We start from the raw sequence: 20,504 nt of genomic DNA on the forward strand, positions 1-20,504 counted from the left end.
GGACTAAAATTCAAATCTTATATATTTCAAAGTTTGATTTATCTTTACAATAGGGTTTCTTTCTGAAACTTCTTTTGCCTTCAGATCTCAGCTGAATTAAAATAGTGGGGTTTTTTGTTCCTTTTACATTGAAGAACAAATAGTACATTTGCTCCTGTACACATCTGACATCTTAGTGTCAAATGACATCATTGTGTTATCTGTGATTCCTTAAAACAGGCCAAACATATGTTGTCATTGATTATTTTTTTTTTTTTAAGTAATTTCACTCTTTTCTGAATTGTGTAAGTTTTGTTGTATAAAAATTGAGCTACTAGCATTTGTTTTCTTCACCATTTATTTTTGGCCTTCAAGAAACTTTAGCCGCTGTTTTTCATAAAGGATTTTTTTTTCATAACTGTTTTTTGGTGTCAAAGCCACATGCAGGATTGCTGTCTGTCGTGTAGCTTTTTAGACATTTTATAAATACAGCTATTCAACAGATTTGTGTTATCAATATGGATATTATGTTGGTGAAATTTAGTCTTTCCTTTGGTTTCTGTTACCACTTAACCACTGAAAAGCAACAAATGACTCTTTATAGCAAACATAAGAAGGGTTAAAATTCTTGCCTATCTTTAACAAAAAATGCAGCTAAACATGTAGTTTCTAACTAATTTGGGGAGTTACTCTTTATTTCGTTAAGTATTACTAGATTGAATTTAAACTTCAGCTGCTAGGTCCCAAGACCGGAGTAGAAATTATTTATGGTGCATTACCTAATTAACTACTTAAAAGCACTGTTCATAAAGGTGAGTTTTGTTTCACTATTCATATGTATTAGTCTTAACTCCTCCTAGAAAGTAAACTCTTCAGATGTGTTATATAGAGTTCAGACTTATTTTGGAGCAGGCTGAAATTGGTCCATGCCACTCTCAGTCAAGAGCAATTACCAAGTACCTTGCGCTGAAGTTTTTTCCCTTGTGGTTAAAGGTCATAATCTATGTGGGTATAAAAAGCTACCACTGAGTGCAGCCTTTTGTTGATGCTTTCTATTGCAGCTTTGATTCTGTAGCTTTATGTGGTACTGTACACCAAGTCTATGGCAGTCTTCGAGTTGGATTTCCTTTTCTTCGGCTCTGTTGTGCACAAAGTTGTTTTGATGTATTTATCACTGATGATTAATAGTAATTTAGTCTGTTTTGTCCAGCTAATGACTACCCCTTTTGGTCATTGTAACAGTATGGTGTTTAGCTTTAGCTAAATGGTAGTTAGGGAAAAAAGTAAATTGAGATAAAAAATCTGGGTTAAAAGTTTACTTTTTTTAAAATCTACTTGAAGAAAGGATCTAGATTTGTAAGAAAAATAATTTTATGTCAACACATGATAAGGATGAAAATAATTACAGCACATATATGTCATTTTCCAGGAGAAGGGATAAAAAAAAATAATTGGGTATAAAATGACTAATAAGTATAATAAGGCAACTATTTTAGAATGAAGATAAGACAGTTTAGTTAAGTCAGTATTTTAATTCTAGCAGGCTGATGGCACATAGGTTAGAAGAGCAAATCTAACTACTTTAAATTTGTGAAGAAGCATCAGTGTTTGAAATAAACGATTTATTTTGCCATATGGATTGATGACAGTATTACTGCTTCTGTGGTGGTAGGTAATTTTTAATAAGTACATTTAGGGAAATGCTAATACATTAAGAAGTCTGAAGGAATTATAAAATGCTTAATTATTCATTAACTCTATCAATGGGCTGTGTGTATGTTAATGTAATTGCTTGAAAGTAGCTTTACTGACATGTATTCAAGACTGTGTTATTAGAACTTAAAAAATTACTTTCTGGAATGCTACCTAAAGCTGATACATAAGGTGACTCCATTTTCTTTATAATGTAGTGTGAGCTCTATGGTCTTTTATATACATAATGAAACTTTGTGAATGCAGTTCTGCACATTACATGTCCTTTAATTCTGGAATACTTTTATAATGAAAAGAAACATTCTGCCTTCTTATTTTAATTCTTGTTCATGAGCTTCCTTCTGTAATGGAAAACTATATTTCTTAAACGGTTCCTATAGTGTTATTGCTTATTTCCTGGATGTAGCTCTAGTCTATTATGCAGACCTCTGTTTCTGTCACAAGGGGAGTTGGAGCACTGTTGCTATTTTATTACAGTGAGTGGGTAACGAACCAAAGTAACAAATCATGTTGCTATTTAATTGCAGAATTCAGTAATTTAGCTGATCTGCAAGCACAGATGTTGACTTGATCATTGTATTTGATGGATAGCTGAATTTAATCTCCTAGTATAAGAGTCTATGCTGTGTTTTAAATGTTGACAGTGAAATCATATTTTTCTCCATTTGAATAACAGATAAGTGTTCAAAGTGTGGCATATGCAGAAATACAGTTTTGTGGTGATAAGCTCTAAGATTTTCATTTTTGTCATTTGTAATAATACTACTCTTGTGCAAAAATTAAGTAACAACCTTTTAAATCACTTTAAAAATACTGTTTTCATAAATTTGTGGTGATTAAGTATGCATAGACATCTTAAGAATCACAAAAACTACTTTGGGTATACCAAAGAAGAATGGAAAAACTGAATGATTGAGTCTAGCCATAATTTAAAACCAGTTAAAAAAGAGAATGCTTAAGAAAATTTAATATACTCATCATTCACCAGTGTGGAATCTCAAAACTGTGAGCCTGCTCTGCAAACTATACTTTGGTTTTGAAGTTATAGAAGGCCTTTTAATATCAGTCCTACAACCCCTAAAGTATGCAAGTAGTTTTGTGGGTTTTTTTTGTGGGGTTTTTTGTTGTTGTTGTTTTAATATAATTTCATGTGTATAGGTTCTTTTTTAGTTGATTCGGATGCTGAATGCAAAGTAGAAGAGTGGAGTGCTTTTTCTGGACTGGGTACTACTGGCAAAATCAACCTTGAAAACACACACTCCCATCCCCAATTAATGTTCATTTTCAGACTAAAGAGAAGGAGAAAGATAGGAATATCTAAGAGAAGCCTGCAAATGGTCACAAATTCCTTAGCTTGTTACATTTAACTTGAAATATATTTTATTATTTGAAAAAATGCCTTGAGTTTTTCTATACTGTAAGTTTTAATTTGTTGGTTGCTTCAAGTGTTCTTTCATTACTTTCCTTCTTAATGGATAGCCTGGAAGAGCACAGTGTTGCAGAATAATTAAGTAAAACAGCCTTTTTATATTTGTTTTTCAGTTGCAGTCTAAGACAGTCACATAAAATAGATCACTTCTTATAATTAGAATCTGTTTAAATTGAAAATTTTGCACAATCTTTGCAAAAATATTTTAAGCTTTCTTGGTATTCTCGGTATCATTTCTCTGAATGGATATGTATATATTTTTCCGGCTGAAATCATAGCTGGCAACTATCTACTTCTACAATTGACTTTTCTTATATTGGTGTATCATTTTTCATGTGTACAGGTTGCTATGGTGTTGATGGAGAGAGTGATTCAATCATGAGCTCAGCTTCAGAAAATTCCACAGAACCTTGGTTTTGTGACGCATGCAAATGTGGTGTCACACCTAGTTGTGAATTGTGTCCTAACCAGGATGGGATCTTCAAGGAGACTGATGCAGGCAGGTAGGACTGAAGAAGTGGTATTTTGAATTGATGTCATCATACGTTTAAAACATTGTTTTTTTCGCTAGTCTGTTCCTGTTGAAAGCAGTGTCATAAATTAAACTTTGTTGATATTCTTTCTGTCTCACCTCACTTCTGAGTTGGGCTCTCTTTGGAAAGTCATCTTAATTTTTTGTGTTCTCGTAATACTCTTCATGGCCATTATAATATTAGAAAGATGTTGTCTTAAGGTGAATTAGTGTGGGAAAATTTATGGACCTATGAGCAAAAGATTTACCTTGGTGAAGTAAAGATGACCATTTATTTCAGGGACAGATACACTCTGTTGTTTAGTATGAAGTCACCATGTATTGTTATCACTATATTGTTATTAGACATCAGCGATTTCCAGTTTATGGCTAGTGTTACTCATTTTGGTGGTTGGTTGGTGTTTTTTTTTCTTTGTTTTAAACTATATTTTTCCATACATTTTATAGTTATATAAATTGCAGGTGTGTGGTAATATACAAAGCTTTCAGATGCTGGGCCTGTCATAATTCTGTTGATTATGTTAACACAGGAAGGCATATCTGTTAGGAGATGTAGAAATATAAAAGTGAAGACATATTTTACAGATGATGATGGATAAGTTGGAAAGAATCCAGTTAAATATTCACTATTTGTACAAACACTTTACTCTAAAACTTAGAAATGTCAGCGTGTTATTGTAAAACCATTTGTGGTTTCTACATTATCAATTCATAAACACATTACTATTTACACTTAGCTACTTAGCTTACTACACTATATATTGTAGAACAACATCTTCAGTTCTAGCAAATTGTAAAATATAACCATGTTCTTGCTCAAACCCACTGGTTTGTAGTGGTCTTCATGTTTTTTCCTACTCCTTGCAAAGAGTTCCCTAGTTAGACTTGCAGTAAAGCTAAGAGGCAAGTTAAAATAAAGTAAAAGTTGAATCTTATAATCTATATTAATACTCTTTCGTATGTTATCACTTAAATATATAGCTGTCTTGTAATGTTTGAATAAACATACCCATATCTGTAATTTTTTTTTTCCTTTTCCCAGTTCTTTGGTGTTTTCTGTAATTTATTTATCCTTTTTCTTTCCAGTCTTACTCAGATTTTATTGTTGCATATTAGCAGTGTAACAGTCTGGTCCTGACATCATTAAAGTTCAGCAGAACTCAGGATGATGGTTAGAAAAGCTTTTTTGACTTACTGTGTTGTCTGTCTTCAGAAAAGTAAATATGGTATTAAAATGTCATAAGTTGATTCAGGTTTTACGGATTAAATTGAACATGCCCTTGCATTTCTCCCTTAGTTTGTGTTTTTTCCTCATAGCCAAAACAATTTGAGTTTGTGCTGGGAATAAAACAATGGCAAGGGTGTTCATAGTACTAAACTTTGACCATTTGATGCAGATGCTAGCAGTAACCTTTGGAGGCATTTATCTTTCTTCGCTGAATATACATTGAGCTCAATTTCTGTTTGTTGCTGAGATGAATTTTTAAGATATATGCATACAGCATGTAAAAGAATTTTTTTTTCATGTCGTCCACCTGTGTCTTGTAAACAGGATAAAATGAAAGTAGGAGAAAATACTGTGCTATTAAAAAAAACAGAAAGTTACACAAGAGAGTCAGGATTCATAGTGAATAATTTTGACCCTATAGAACCAGTTGTGCTGCTTTTTAAATACTTACGGGGTTCAGGTCCTCAGTTTCTGGTCTGGCATAGGTTCAACGGTATCTGTGCATCTTCTGTGTAAAGCTGTTGCACAGTTAAACAAATTGTACCTTTCAGCTCTCTCTTCTATTTTAATAGTAAGTCTGCCATATGGAAATAGTGTTTTTAAGGACTGAAGCCTATCAGTTAGGTAATGTGAGAATCAATGTCACCTCGCAAATTTTATTTCAACATTTTTATTCCTGTGTTCTGTAAGCCAATTAAAGCATTATATATGTAATTTCCTATCTAATTGCAGTAGAAACTACAGTCAGCATTTTAAAAATTGATTGTTTCTTCTTGTAAAATGGTGGTATGCTTTTGGTTAGTTTTCTCTGTGCTGTTGGTTCTCTGTGCGGTGGCGCATTCCTGCTTTGGTGATTTTGGGCATTAACACAATAATTCACTATGATTATTATTGTCTTTTTACCTGCTAGATAATGTGATATGGCTATTGTGAATAGGCATGAGGTTATTCTCCCAGATGAATAGAGCCTATGTACTAGAAAAAACAAACACTGTCTACCATGTGAAAATTCCTGTGCTCTCTCCTTCCATCATTTATTCACAAATTTGAAATCTCAAGGGCAGTGGGACACTACAGGCTAAGGGTACAGTCTTGGGGCAGGCAATGTCCATTATGTTTTTATTGTACTCAGTAAACTGCAGTCCAGTTCAGTTCCTTTCTTGAAATACTAGTAGAGGCAGACTACTGAATTCATTAACTCACGATTGTTCTCCAACCCCTTATCACCTTATTTTAAAATAAGTTCTTCATATGCATTGGTGTTGGAAATTACACACACCAAACCAGCTTCTCTTCATAATGAAGTTGGAATAATTTTAGTTCCTATATGAAAGGTGAATAATAATAATAATAATGAGGTGCTTAATTTCTCAGCAGAACACTTTTCACATTAACCTCTCAGTTTCATATGCATAAATGGGAATTTATGAAATTTTATTTTGCAAAGTGCTATTATCCAAGGATATGAATTCTGTCCTTGTTTTGGTATGGAGTTCTTCTTTGCTAATCAACATCTGTCATCATCGCTCCAAGCTAAATGGATGGTAAAGTAACAAGGAAGATTATTCTTCTTTGATTACCCAATTTGTCTTAATTACAAGCTTCTAAAACATGTGCAGCTAAACAAATGAGCAGGAAAATATTTAGAACTGGTATTAAACAGCTGAAATTGCTTCAGCTGTGAACTTGACTGACTTGTGTATGTTTTTTAATAAAGATTCAGGTCTGAGTTCGCATATAGGTGGTTAAAGAAATGAGGCACTTGTGTGCCAATCACGCTGAAATTGCAGTTTAAATCTGTAATACTGTAACACTTGGGTGACATGTACTAAAACATTTTGAGAAGGTCAGTATGAAGCAAGCAGTCAGCTGTTGGGTTTATCATAGATAAACTCCTACTGAGTGCAGCAGCATTTAATACACCAGTGGAGCATGAAAAAACTGTGCAAATTAAATTGAGAAGCAGCTGCTTGTAGAAGATGAGTATCTTCATATTAAACTTTGGAAGGTACATTTAGGAGGCTGTATTAAAACTTAGTATCAAAAATCTCCAATCAGAATCTTGGGTTTTTGTAAAGAATAGTGATTGTGGAGATACATAACTTCTGTTTATACAGATTTTTTCTATATAACACATCTTAAATCAGTGGTAGAGTATAGAAAAGGAGCCCTACAGAATTTCTTCTGAAAACAAGTGGAATATGCTCATTTAAATGAGATATTTATGAGATATAAATGCTTAATATATACCAAAATACACATTTATGCACAGAGATACACTTTTTTGTAGAAGAATATTTCATAAAGGTATGGTTGTGATTTAGGCCAAACTATTGCCAGTTCTGGGTAGAGTCTGGAAGGCCAGAGATGGTACGAGGTGCTCCATTGCTCCCTCACAGGAGTATGTTGTGCCTCCATTGCTTTTGTGGGGAGGCAGACCGAAGATACACTTTTCATATACTAACAGGAAGAAACTTATTTTTTACATATAACATTGTATGGAATTAAGGTGTTTTGCTAACATGCGGGAGTGTTTATACTGTAATAAAACCAGTCATGAGCTCTACTCCCTAAAAGCTGCTAGAGGTTTGGCAGAACATTGGAGTATCTCGGTTTGTTCTCTGGCAGCTAGTATGGTGTTGTATTTGTACCGTGTTAGTAAAAGACAGGGTTGTAACTCATCTTTAAATTTTCTTTGACTCTTCCAGTAGTTACAATGCTATGACCAAATAATTTTGTGGATGTGGTGAACCTTGGTAAAATCTGTAAAGGCAAAGCAATGCTGTTGTCACATGCAAATGTGTATTTGGGATATACATTATTCTCATTGTTTAAACATTTCAAGTTTTAAAGGGAATATACCACTTAGCATATCAAACACGAGTGGTTTAACAATAGAGTAAAAAATTGTTTTTAAATAATGCAGGTGAAAAGAGTTGTCAAGTGTGACACTATGGATCAGTCCGTGTTGTGGCTTATGTTAGATTTACTGAGAAATTTGTTAGAAACCATTAACTCACTTTATAAATAGTTTGTTACTGGGTTTTTTCTATTATCCATTTATTACCCTGGACTATATTTTGCGAAAATGCTAAATAAGCAATGTGTCTACCAATTTTGTATGTTGCAAGATCATTGTTGTCTTTTGTAAAGACTTTAATGTATTTGTGGTTTTGACCTTACTACTAAGCTTTTGATACCTTGCTTTTTTGGAAATTCTGTCATATATATTAACATGGAACGTAATAATTCTGGAGTGTGGTCAATTCCAGCATTGTGGGTCTCAGGACTGCTGATCAGAAAAGTGCTTATTTGGGAAACATGGGAAATTAGGGTTACATGTAGCTTTTGATTAGTATAAGCATCAGTTTTAGTATTTCTCTGATCTGTAGATAGCCAGTTAATAACAGGTTAATAAAAATGTACTGTTTAAGTGCATCTAAAACCTGGGTCTTACTGTTCTGGTCCCAGTTGAGGTGTTTTGGGGGTTGTTTTTTGTTTTGTTTTTTTTTTTTAAATTGACGCACAAAACAAGGGGAAGGGAGAAGGGATCGGCTAAACAGTGGTAGAAGACTGGGGGGAAAAAAGCACAGCAGGTCTGTGCTGAACCCCTGGGTTTAAGGAGATTAGAAAATTGCTGTATGTGAGTAATGAAAGAGCCAAGGGAAGAAACGTTTCTGCCATCATTGTGAGTCATCTTGAGTACAGGGAGTAGATTTCTGTGATTCTGTTAGAAGAGAAGTTTTAGTCTTCACCAGTTGATACATTTACTGTTACACCTTAATGACTGGGAAGATCATTAGGCGCTGATTTAACATACTTTCTAAGAGTTAAACACAGGATATTTCAGCACAGTTACATCCAAAGTTTCTAGTTGTATCTCATGTCATCTGGGAGCTCATAGGTTCAAAATGGTAGTTACAAACCTCTGCATTTGTAAGGCTGTGTTATTGCATGTTTTAAGATGACAGAAAGCAGCAATCTTAACCTTCTGTCTGTGGCAATTTGCTCCCACCTAGTGACTTATGACGGGGAGCAAATAGTTTCTGAAATTTTGGTAATGCATTATTTTGTGGAGGAACACTTTGGGATTTGGAGTAGTTTGTCTCAGTTGATTTGAGTCATGCATGCTGTGTTTGAGTTTGTCACTTCTTGATGGTTTTTGACAATGAGAGTTGGATCTTTTAGAAAGTGTTCGTTACGTAAGAAGAAGAAAAGGTGTGTTCTGCTGCAAGGCTGCCTTATGGCAATTAAGAGTTTCAGGAGATTATAAAGATGTTTGTCAAAGGCAGACTTGAGGCTGAAGCCTTCACCATTGTATTGCATTTGATTACTGGACACTGAGGTCCAGATTCATGCTGTCTCATTTTATGCCGCTCAGAGCTGAAGATTTGGACCTGTTACTCTTGAATTTGTCTGTGGTCAGTGAAGAACTTGAGTACAGCTGGATGTGTTTCTGGATGGCCTGATCTAGTTCAAGATGTCCCTGCTCATTGCAGGGGGTTGGATGAGATGACCTTTGAAGGTCCCTTCCGACCCAAACTATTCTATAATTTTGTTCAACATCTTTGTCGGTGACATGGACAGTGGGTTTGAGTGCGCCCTCAGCAAGTTTGCCGATGACACCAAACCGTGTGTTTCGGTTGATAACGCTGGAGGGAAGGAATGCCATCCAGAGGGACCTTGACAGTCTTGGGAGGTGGGCTGATGCCAAGCTTGTGAAGTTTAACCATGACTAGTGCAGGGTCCTACATGTGGGTTGGAGCAATCCCAGACACAGCTACAGGTTAGGGAGAGAAGAGATTCAGAGCAGCCCTGCGGAGAAGCACTTGGGCGTGTTGATGGATGAGAAAATGAACATGAGCCGGCTTCAGTGTGCGCTTGCAGCCCAGAAAGCCAACTGTATCCTGGGCTGCATCAAAAGGATGCAGCCTTCGACTAGCAGGTCGAAGGAGGTGATCCTGCCCCTCTGCTCTGCTCTTGTGAGACCTCACCTGGAGTATTGTGTGCAGTTCTGGTGTCCTCAACATAAAAGGGACTTGGAACTGTTGGAACAAGTGCAGAGGAGGGCCATGAGGATGATCAGGGGACTGGAGCACCTCCCGTATGAAGACAGGCTGAGGAAGTTGAGACTGTTCAGCCTGGAGAAGAGAAGGCTGCATGGAGACCTTATAGCAGCCTTCCAATATCTGAAAAAGGCCTATAAGGATGCTCGGGAGGGACCCGTTATTGGGGACTGTAGTGATAGGACAAGGGGTAATGAGTCCAAACTTAAATGGGGGAAGTTTAGATTGGATATGAGGAAGAAGTTCTTTCCTGTTAGGGTAGTGAGGCACTGGAATGGGTTGCCCAGGGAAGATGTGAATGCTCCATCCCTGGCAGTGTTCAAGGCCAGGATGGACAGAGCCTTGGGTGATATGGTTTAGTATGAGGTGTCAGGGGTGTTGGAACTAGATGATCTTAAGGTCCTTTCCAACCCTAACTATTCTATGATTCTGTAATTCTATGCTAATAGGTGTAACTGTAACAATGCAGGGTCTGACTGATTCTGTGTTGTAGGTACTTCATAGTTACATGCCTAGAGCTCACTGTTGCTGTGACTACTTGTATAATTTTATTCCTCCCTTTCCACCCTCCTGCCCCATCATGAAATTATCTATCTGCCTTAGCTTTATAAGTAATATTGAAATCTTTATGTATGTTTCATGTCACATAAAAATCATTGTGGAGCCCCACATGAGAGCCATCAGAACAAAAAGGTGAAGGTAGCCCAGCCCTTGGTCCAGACAGGCAGAGTAATCCCAGTAGCTTTGAAAAGCCTTACTCTGTAGTTAAGCGTGTGAGCTGCTGAATTCCAAAAATGCGTTTTCTCCCTACTTCTATAATGTGCTTTCCTTCAAGCACATTTCTTCTAGCATCTGTAACATTTACAAGGCACCTTGATATCTGCAAATGGTGAGTATAATATGGGATCAAAAGGTTGATAGCAGTAACCTAATTTTATCTGCTGTTTTAGGTGGGTCCATATTGTTTGTGCCCTCTATGTTCCAGGAGTGGCATTTGGAGATATCGACAAGCTGCGGCCAGTAACGCTTACAGAAATGAATTATTCAAAGTATGGTGCCAAGGTAAATTTAGAAGAGATGTTCTGCCAACAAGTAGCTTTATTTTACATTTTGACATATAATAGAATAACGTACACCTTCTCAACTTTTTCTTGTTTATAGCAATCACAGTAATGTTCAGGACTAAAAACGGGATGAATTTTTTTTACGGTTGTTATTATCATTGCTCATGCCATTGCTCTTCCCTGCCTTTTTCTTTCTATTTTCCTTACCACTGTTCTTCATAATTTCTGTCACTGTTTTCCCCCTAGTTTCCCTTATATTTTTACACAGGTGGTAATTACTTTCTTTTTTTCAAGTCAGTTAGAGGCAGATTGCCAAAATGTGGATGGAAATTGAAGAGGATTTATGGGATGCGAAATAGAGAAATGGAAGATTAGGTTGATTAAGAAAGTGACAGATGTACATTCAGTAAGAATTGCTTTAGGGTCTATATAATCATGGTCTAGAGTGTATATAAAAAGGCTGCTGCAAACCAATATTTTAAAAAAATCCACAGCAACACGGGGCCCTCAATTTGAACAAAAAAGTGGCTCTAAAATTAAAATGGGTTTACATGTAAATGTTTTGAATCCACATAGAAAGTGATTGTGCACAAACAATGCAGAAAACCATTGCAATGGACAGAGGGCAGTGCTCCATAATTTCAGTCATCCAGAGCATAGCTCTTTGGTTGTTTGTCCTCTGAACTTGTTGCAACTGAACATTTGCTGAGCACCCATGTTGGTTTATGATACCATACTTATGTAATTAATTGTGTATGAATTGCCTGGGAAGGATTTAGTTTTTGCTCTGAAGGGAAATACAAGACATGGAAGTTCATATGAAAATTCATCCCAACATGCTGTTTAGGTTGTTTAAGCACTTTTCAATTGCTTGTTGAATGTGAAATCAATAGTGGAGGTTGGGAAGGGGTGAAATTTTAAGTAGTGTCAACTGTTGGCAGCATAATTGGTTTCTGTACCATACAAGAGTAAACATACCTGATCTGGTTCTATATAAGATGTAAATTGTTAAATATTAGACAAAACATGCCTGAAATACTTACTGTGGTATTTTCCACCCTTCTGTATAAGGAATGCAGTTTTTGCGAAGATCCTCGTTTTGCCAGAACTGGTGTATGCATTAGTTGTGATGCTGGGATGTGCAGAGCTTATTTCCATGTGACCTGCGCTCAGAAGGAAGGCCTCCTCTCAGAAGCAGCAGCAGAAGAGGTACTTATGGAAAGGATAAAGTAAAAAAGCTTGTGAAGGCAACCTGTAGTTGTGCCTTTGTTGCTCGCAAACCTTGAGCAAAGTGTTTGTAAATTGGTACCTAGTTACAGGCCGAGTAACAGGACAGTCCAGGGAGGGCTCTTTGCTCACCATGTTATCCAACCATGGGCAACTTTTGAAATGATCTGGAAAAAGAGATAGAGAAGGTTAATATGGAAGTTCGCTTAATAGACTATCAGTCAATATAGATGTGAATTCTAACTTTAATTCTTGAATTTCACCTCTTTTGACATACTTACCTACCTGTTTATGTAGTACAGTAGTTGCAGTTTCATACCAAATAGGACTGTCTTCAGGAATTAACTACATTGCTAATGCCATTTTTTCATGCATGTTTTCCAGTGTTCTTCAAACTGCAGTACAGGTATATGGCTTTCCTTGTGGTAACATTAATCTTAGCAATCAGAATGAAATGCAGACATCTGTTACCTACTGATTAACTTCTAATACCTGTTCTTACCAGTTTTCTCCCTGTAATATCATTACAGCAATTCAGATTTGAAGCTCCTACTTCCAAATTCATTTTAATGGTATAAGTACTTTTAGGTTGCCAAATTTCATCCTGATATGTGTCATTCGAATTAAGCCTGTTATGTTCATAGCTGCACAATTTTAACTTCTTGTCACCTTAGGAAGTACCACAGGTAGCACACAAACAAACATTACTTGTGCTATTGACACTGACACTTTTGTTTCTGAAAACAGTGGACCGTGAAGTGTTCTTAAAGGATTCACAAAATGCTTTCTTCTGTAAGACTGAGAATAGAAAGATAGCACAATTACCTCGTTGGTCGTGATAAATTATGTACAATGTTGATTCTTCAAATACTCTATGTGAATTTCTTCTAGGCATATGCATTACTTGCCTTTCCACCTTAGTATTTTGTTACATGTTTTGGTTACATGTTTTCAATGAAGGTTTCACACACTCTAGTTTTAGCATGCTGCTAATTTTTGGAAGTTGTCACATTGAAAGTCTAAATCAAAATACGTTTGTAGAGAGAGTCTGCATAGGTTTCATTGGTTCATGTGTTATACATGGAGTAAAGGAAAATATTATAAGCATTATTTATTAATATTTTATTACTTTATGAATGAAGACCGCTTTAAGTTTTTCTTCTGAGTTTGTAGATTTATGGACGTTTTTACACTTTGAAAATATACTGTCAATGAAATATACTTCTCAAACCACAGTTACTTGTGATCAGATAGTTCTAGTCTGCTTGCAAGGTTTACAGGTGCTACAAGTTATTACAAGCTTACAGCCATGGTAATGTGCAGATCTGATGGAGAATGAAGAAATAGAGAAAACACCTGAAAGATGATAAATCATGTGGGAGTATAGCCACAAAAAACATTTGGAAATTGTTTGAGAAAACCAAATATATTGCCTTTTGTATTCTGCAGAATTGTTAACCCCTTGTAAGTTAACAATGCATGTTACATGTTAAAGGGATTTGTACTTAGGAATTTTTTCTGCGTTTTTTTTCTGGGAATGAGAAAATAGTACAGAGACTGAAGAGTAGATAGTTAAGTAGTTAATGGATTTAAAAACATTTAGAGTTGCACAATGGAAACAGTGAAAAACCACTTTATACGGTAAATTGCATTAACATGACAAAATTGATTGAGAAAGATGTGTATTACTTGTTTTTAAAAATGTGTCTGTTTGAATGAGTGAACTGATTGCGAGAATGTTTATGCTTTAAGAGACTTTTAGCAATGTATGTCTTACTTTATTTTTGTTCCTTCCCCTTTGTTTTCTCTGAAACAGGATATAGCTGACCCTTTTTTTGCTTATTGTAAACAGCATGCGGACAGGTTAGACAGGAAATGGAAGCGGAAGAACTACTTGGCATTACAATCTTACTGTAAAATGTCCTTACAGGAAAGAGAAAAACAGCTCTCGCCGGAAGCTCAGGTATTGTGCTCATGACAGAAGTGCAACTGTGTTAATCATCCATGTTAAACAAGAAAGAGACAAAGAGGATGGGACATTTTTATTGTAGTAGGAAATAAAATCTGAAATATGTTGCTAATGCTTGGTCATTTAACAAAGCAGTAAATGATTTGTATGTTTTGGTCTCTAAAAACAAGTCTCAATAAAATAATTATCAAAAAGGGATATCTATACTTGTCTGAACTGAAAAATCTTAATTTGGTTGATTTTTGTGGCAAAAAGCTGGTAATGACATTTTCATTGTAGTTCATAGATGTTCTTTAACATTCTCTTCAAGATTCTTCAGACAAAAAGACAGCCAGACAAAAATTACACAAATTTCTGTATCCAAGTTCAATAAAAATCCACTTTTTTTTTCCTTAGTAGTATCTTGAATTTAGCAGAAGAGTTTAGCTTGCCTGAAGTTTTTTCTTGTTAGATACTTGTTCACTTTTTGTAGGTCTAAGTAGAATTCTGTGTGCTGGGTTTTTCATAGTAAAGATTTCCTAAGAAAAAATTATGATAGAGAAACTGAGTCTGTGCTGCGGAGTGGAAGTTAACTGAAAATCTTAGGCAATATCTGTATTCCTGTCTAGTGGGCAGATCCACGTAAAAGTGTTAGTTACTACATAAGCTCAACTGATAAATGTCCTCTTGTTGTAAACATTTAAATCCTTCTGGATGGAATTTGTGCACTTTGATGCGTTTTAATGTGTGTATTTCTGATTCTGAGGAATTTCTGGCACACTTTGCTTTCACTGCTTAGGCTGAACTGCATTCTGTGGAAAAAATCATAGGTGTGTACAAAAGCAGCTTGCTACCTGAATGAATCCCGACTAATTTGTTGTAGAAAGTAGCAGATGTTGCAAATAGCAAAAGGCAGTTAAGGGAGAGAAATAACTGATGGGTTTTGTTTTGTTTCCTTTATTTCTTTCCCCTTGAAGAGGGAAGGGTAGCATAATGATCAGAAAATAATTCTTCATATAATCAAATTTTTAATTAAAAAAAATCATTCTGCCCAGTTCTTCAAAGATCTTTGAACCAGAAAAGAATATTAATTTGAAATGACCTGTGCAGGTGAGAATGAATACGAGCAACCTATTGTAGAAGAATTTTGAATAAAGTATTTCTATGGGGTATTGAGCTTTGTGTAGCTTGATTTAAAACTGGTTACATTTTGCTGAATACAGCACCTCTCAATTAGGTTAAATGCACCAATGTAGTAAAGACATCACAATAATAAGACTATTATCCAGCATAATGATAAGTGCTCTTTGTGCAAAATCAGTTGGAAGCCAACAGAGTTTATTAGCTCTGTTTTCAGGCATTTGTTATATGGCACTGAGAATGATGATAAGTTCCCAGCATTTTCCCCCTTTCTTCCTCTTGTCCCCCAAATATAGCCACTGCAGGTTTTTTAATCTAAATAACTTGGATTAAATATTTTGAAACTGAAAGTTTAGTGTTGTGTGTGTGAGTTTACATGGCTGGAAACAAATTGGATGCTTTCCATGTCCAGTTGTACGTATGGGATTTTATGAGGTAATTGTCTTTGAGTGGTTTCTGTGCCTTTTTGGAAATGTAGAGCTGTAAGGGATACTTTATTACTAAAAATGTCTGACTGGGGAATACACACAAAGTAAATAGAAATTCACCGCTTACCATATGCTATCTATATGAGGAAGTTAATATCCCACCAATAAATTCAACCATCTTTGCTAAATAAAGATTTTGTCTGAGAAATAAGAACTTTGAGACAGCTTAATCTGGAGAAGAACATTAAGAAGTAAAAATATATATATATATTTATACATATTCATACATATATATATTTAGATACTATATATGTATATACACGTATATAGTGTGTGTATATGTATGTACATGCAAAAGCTCACTTCCAGGAGAGACTGTAGGTTTAAGTAAGGTTTGCAGACATTGGGTTAACATAGGCAAGTATGCAGTTTTACAAATAATGTATCTGGTATTGTGAAAGTGGAATTTTGAGGCACAGTTTTGAAGGAGGGAAAAAAAAAAAAAAAGAGTACTTGGTACTTTGTAGCCCAGGCAGGAATGACTGAGCCAATGATATGGCAAGTCATGTGGCCTGAAAAGAAAGTAAATCCCTCTAAAGAGTATAATATACAAAAACTGTCTAGGACTGTTGATTGTTGGAAGATGTTCTACCTTGAAATACTTTCTTTATGTCCTTGAGTAAAGCATATACTTGAAAATAGCTTAAATCCAAGTAACTTGAGTTCAGTATTCCATTTAGACATTAGTCATTTTAATCTGTCCTCTATTTCTGGAGTAAGGCTCTATATGACAACTTAAATGACTGCAAGGATTTCAGAACCGAGCATGTATTGAGTGAAGAAGTGTCTTAGCTGAGGAAGCTATAAACCATCCTTGTCCCTTCCGGTGGCAAATAAAATGAGATGGTGGCTGTAGGTGGGTCTGTTGCTTGCTGTTGTGGGTCAAAGAAAAAAGCCCTTGGGGTCAGAGCTGGCCTTCAAGCCACATTTGCCATGTTTCTTGGTCATTAATGTTCAAGACCTACTAAGGTAACGTGCGTCAAACCGTCTGTGGTATTATGTTCAGCGATTCTGTTTGTAATCAGAAATGTGGCTTAAGCATAGCGTGTATATATGCACAATTTTTAGTGTTTGTCTCAGGAGTATCTCATACCATATGGTCAAGCAGTCAGATTAGTTTAGTTTCTTCTTTCTGCAGGCAAGTAAACAACTTGTAACTGATAGTCAGCTGGAGTTTTGCCTCTGAAGGCTTGTATGTTGATGTCATTTTCTGCCAGAATTGCCACTGCATAGAGTTCCCACAAGACAGTGTTTTCCAGCTGTCAATAACAACTTGATCTTCTGCGGTGGATCTCCCAGATGGTCACAAGTATACAGATGTCATCAACAATATATTTTGTGAGCTGCTTTTGCCTACTTCACTTCTGTTTGGTCTGTGGTTTTGGCACATTATAATCAACTAGTTTAACATTTATAATGAGATATGGCATTGAGAAAGGAGTTCCTACAAAAGGATGTCAAATAGGGCAGAAATGCCCTTCTTCAGCTTTTATTACTCACATAGATACGAATTTAAAGCGTATCTAAATGTGTTTTTGATAGGTCAGCCAAGGCTTTTCCCTGGAGTGAGTTTTCACAGTCCCATCAAGTTATCATTATTAGATAGGATTGTCTGAAAGCCAGCAGTCATTTGTGTTACTTTCATTGGTGGGAAAATCTCATCAAGAAACCTGTGCCTAGCTCCAAAACCTAGTGAAAGCATAATTTTATTTGTACATGTGTTTTGAAGTAAAGTCTAATGTCTGTCAGTGGCTGTGTCTTGAAACATAGAATTCTGGAATGAAAATGGCATTGATTAGATTGTGTGGCTTTTAAAATGAAAATAAAATGCAGATGTGATCCAGAAGGGTACAGTTCAAAACCAGAATTGTTCCCTTATGTTTTTAATTTATGGAATTCTTTATTGCAGGCGCGCATCAATGCCAGGCTACAGCAGTATCGTGCCAAGGCAGAGCTGGCCCGCACTACCAGGCCTCAGGCCTGGGTTCCCAGGGAGAAACTACCACGACCACTTACTAGCAGTGCTTCAGCCATACGTAAGCTTATGCGCAAAGCCGAATTAATGGGAATTAGCACAGACATTTTTCCAGTGGATACTTCGGATACCAGTTCCAGTGTTGATGGAAGAAGAAAACATAAACAACCAGCTCTCACTGCTGATTTTGTGAATTATTACCTTGGTAAGGATGAAAATTTTGTATTTTCCTCATTGAAGAATAATCAGTTTGCTGTATTTGGACTGTACTAACTCATTGCTTTTTTCCTTCTATATTTCCTTGTTATTAATAGGTTAATATGAATTATTACTTCCATTTCAGGTTAGGTATATTACTGCTTATATATTGCTTATATATATATATATAATATTATATATTAGGTATAATATTGCTTAAAAATAACTTAAAAAAGTTATTTTTTAAAAAAGACATTTAGGAAAAGAAAATCTTTCAAATATAAACAGGAGGCTGAACTGTCTTTCCTAAGAAAGGAGTGGAAGCCTAGTTACCTTTTGGAATAATTTAAATAACACTGCAGCAAAACATAAATGTTATGACTGTTCATTCTACTCAGTCTGTGTAACTGTAGGCTATAGTTTTGTGTTTTTGTGTTGTTACAGTTTTATGTTTTTCATTGCTTCACTTTCTTTAGTGCTTAAAACTTGAAAATATATCTAAGGATAGGAAATAATGCCGTTTTCTTTTAAATAGAGAGAAATATGCGCATGATTCAAATCCAGGAGAATATGGCTGAACAGAAGAATATCAAGGATAAATTAGAAAATGAGCAAGAAAAGCTTCATGTGGAGTATAATAAGGTGAAGAAAAAGGGATTATAAACCATTATATTCTTTTAATATTGCTGTTGTTAACTTTGATTGCATTTTGCTTTCCAGACAAAATGACTTTAGAAAGAAAGATACAAACTATGCTTTCTTTAAAAGTAGTAGTTTAAAATATGATGTTCTTGTAAAAATATTCTGTGGTAGAATAATTTCTGAAGTGTCACATGTTGGTTGGGTGCAAGTTCTTTTAACTGAACCCACTGAGAGCTGCAGTAACAAACTGCGCATGGACAGACAGATCTCTCTCATGAGTGAACTGTATCTTAAGGCCCTTCTTTTTTTCATTCTTTGTATGCATTTCGTTTGAGACTTTTGAGACAACAGAGATTGATTTGTTTTGCTTGTGTGTAGTTCTAGGTTTTTTTTTTTGAACCTGCTTGGTTCTCTGCTTGGAATCGTACTTGATGAGTGGGAATCTAGAGTTGTCAAGAGTGCTATTTATTTATTTATGTCAACTCCAACTGATGCTATATTTAATGACTTGGATATTTTTTCAGGCTGAAATAATTCACACAACCATCATGTCCTCTGCATGGTTTGGTTAAGTATAGGCATTGCTCCCCCAACACGTTGCTAATATATTTGTTTATAACCATCATAATAGTTAAAAAAAACCATTTTGTATTCTCATTGAATTTTTACAAATTGGTTATGTTTATTTTAATCTTTGAATATTTTGAAATAGAACATAAAAATACTGTATCTGACAGATGACATGCTGCTGTTCTTGCTCAATTCAGCAACCTACCAAGTGATGGTTAATGATGGCAAAAAATAGTATTGCTATTAGTTGTTAAACTGTTGAGTGTGTTTTTTAAGTGGGAATACACTGAAATGAAGCAGCAGGTGCTTGTGAACTGCCCAAAGATGATAAAGGGGAAGGAGATCATGCATGAGGTTTTTAGCTAAATTAACAGGTTGTATATGCTGGATGGTAACTAAAAGTTGCTTCCAGAAGTAAAAAACAACTCTTTTTTTTCTGCTTGAATCCTTTTATAAATTATATCACTTTCTGTGAGAGTGAGTGTTCTTTGGTACAGCAATATAGAGCTGGAATTCAGTTATATGGTTGCTTGTTACAATCTTGCTGCTCAAGTAATATGAACAACACATACAAGATGTTGCTGTATTTTAGGTTTGCTTTCTAATCGACTTTATGAAACCTTATTTTCATGCTGAAATGCTCCAGATCTTTACAAAACAGGTGGCTATCCAGGTTTTCATCTCAGCTCTTTTAAATTGCTGAAAGATTGCGCTGGTCTCAGCTATGCTGAAGTGAGTTCCATTGTTTTTTTAATCCCACAATAAAGTAATGCACCCTAGATAGGTAAGAGGTTGAATAAATCTTATTAAATAACTCCTAATGGTTTTTCATTCTTGTTGATATCTTTTCCTTTAAATTTTCAGCTGTGTGAGTCCTTGGAAGAGCTACAAAATATGAATGGAAAACTGCGAAATGAAGGGCAAGGCATTTGGGCTCTGCTGGGTAGAATTGTTGGACAGGTTGGTGCTGGGGATTTTTTTTTTTTTTTCACCCCTCTATAGTTCATACACAGACCTGGTTTTCTAAGAACAGCTCTTTTTGTTTCTGTCTGTCACTTCTATGGCCAAATAAATTGATTTGATCAGGCTTTATTTGGGGATAAGTTTTCCAGATTGAAATATCTGGACTTTTCTAAACCACCTTCTGGGGATATGTAGCTTAATTTTGTTGTAAAAGCTATCTTGTTTGCAGAATTTTCATTTGGTATAACTGATTGACCTGTCATTTGTGATGAGCCTTTATGTGAAGCATCAGTTAATCCTACCATTTTTGTCTCTACATTGTCTTTAGTTATTGTAGGTTTC

The 20,504-nt window shown here is 35.5% G+C and overlaps 1 protein-coding gene across 8 annotated transcripts in view; it reads left to right on the plus strand.

The window, feature by feature from the left end:
- The window catches only part of PHF14 (PHD finger protein 14), a 163,341-nt gene that overhangs the window by 22,977 nt on the left and 119,860 nt on the right, over window positions 1-20,504 (plus strand). For all 8 annotated transcript variants that reach the window (XR_010609874.1, XR_010609875.1, XM_065666214.1 and 5 more), the window contains 7 exons: window positions 3,465-3,624; window positions 10,898-11,009; window positions 12,083-12,220; window positions 14,055-14,201; window positions 17,724-17,994; window positions 18,523-18,629; window positions 20,064-20,159. Coding sequence is in view for 6 of the 8 variants with exons in the window: in XM_065666214.1 (XP_065522286.1) it covers window positions 3,465-3,624; window positions 10,898-11,009; window positions 12,083-12,220; window positions 14,055-14,201; window positions 17,724-17,994; window positions 18,523-18,629; window positions 20,064-20,159 (1,031 nt within the window). In the remaining 2 variants the exon portion in view is untranslated. The remainder of the gene's footprint in view (window positions 1-3,464; window positions 3,625-10,897; window positions 11,010-12,082; window positions 12,221-14,054; window positions 14,202-17,723; window positions 17,995-18,522; window positions 18,630-20,063; window positions 20,160-20,504) is intronic.

Source organism: Lathamus discolor, chromosome 2 (genome assembly GCF_037157495.1).
Source record: "Lathamus discolor isolate bLatDis1 chromosome 2, bLatDis1.hap1, whole genome shotgun sequence".
Taxonomy (NCBI): Eukaryota; Metazoa; Chordata; class Aves; order Psittaciformes; family Psittacidae; genus Lathamus; species Lathamus discolor.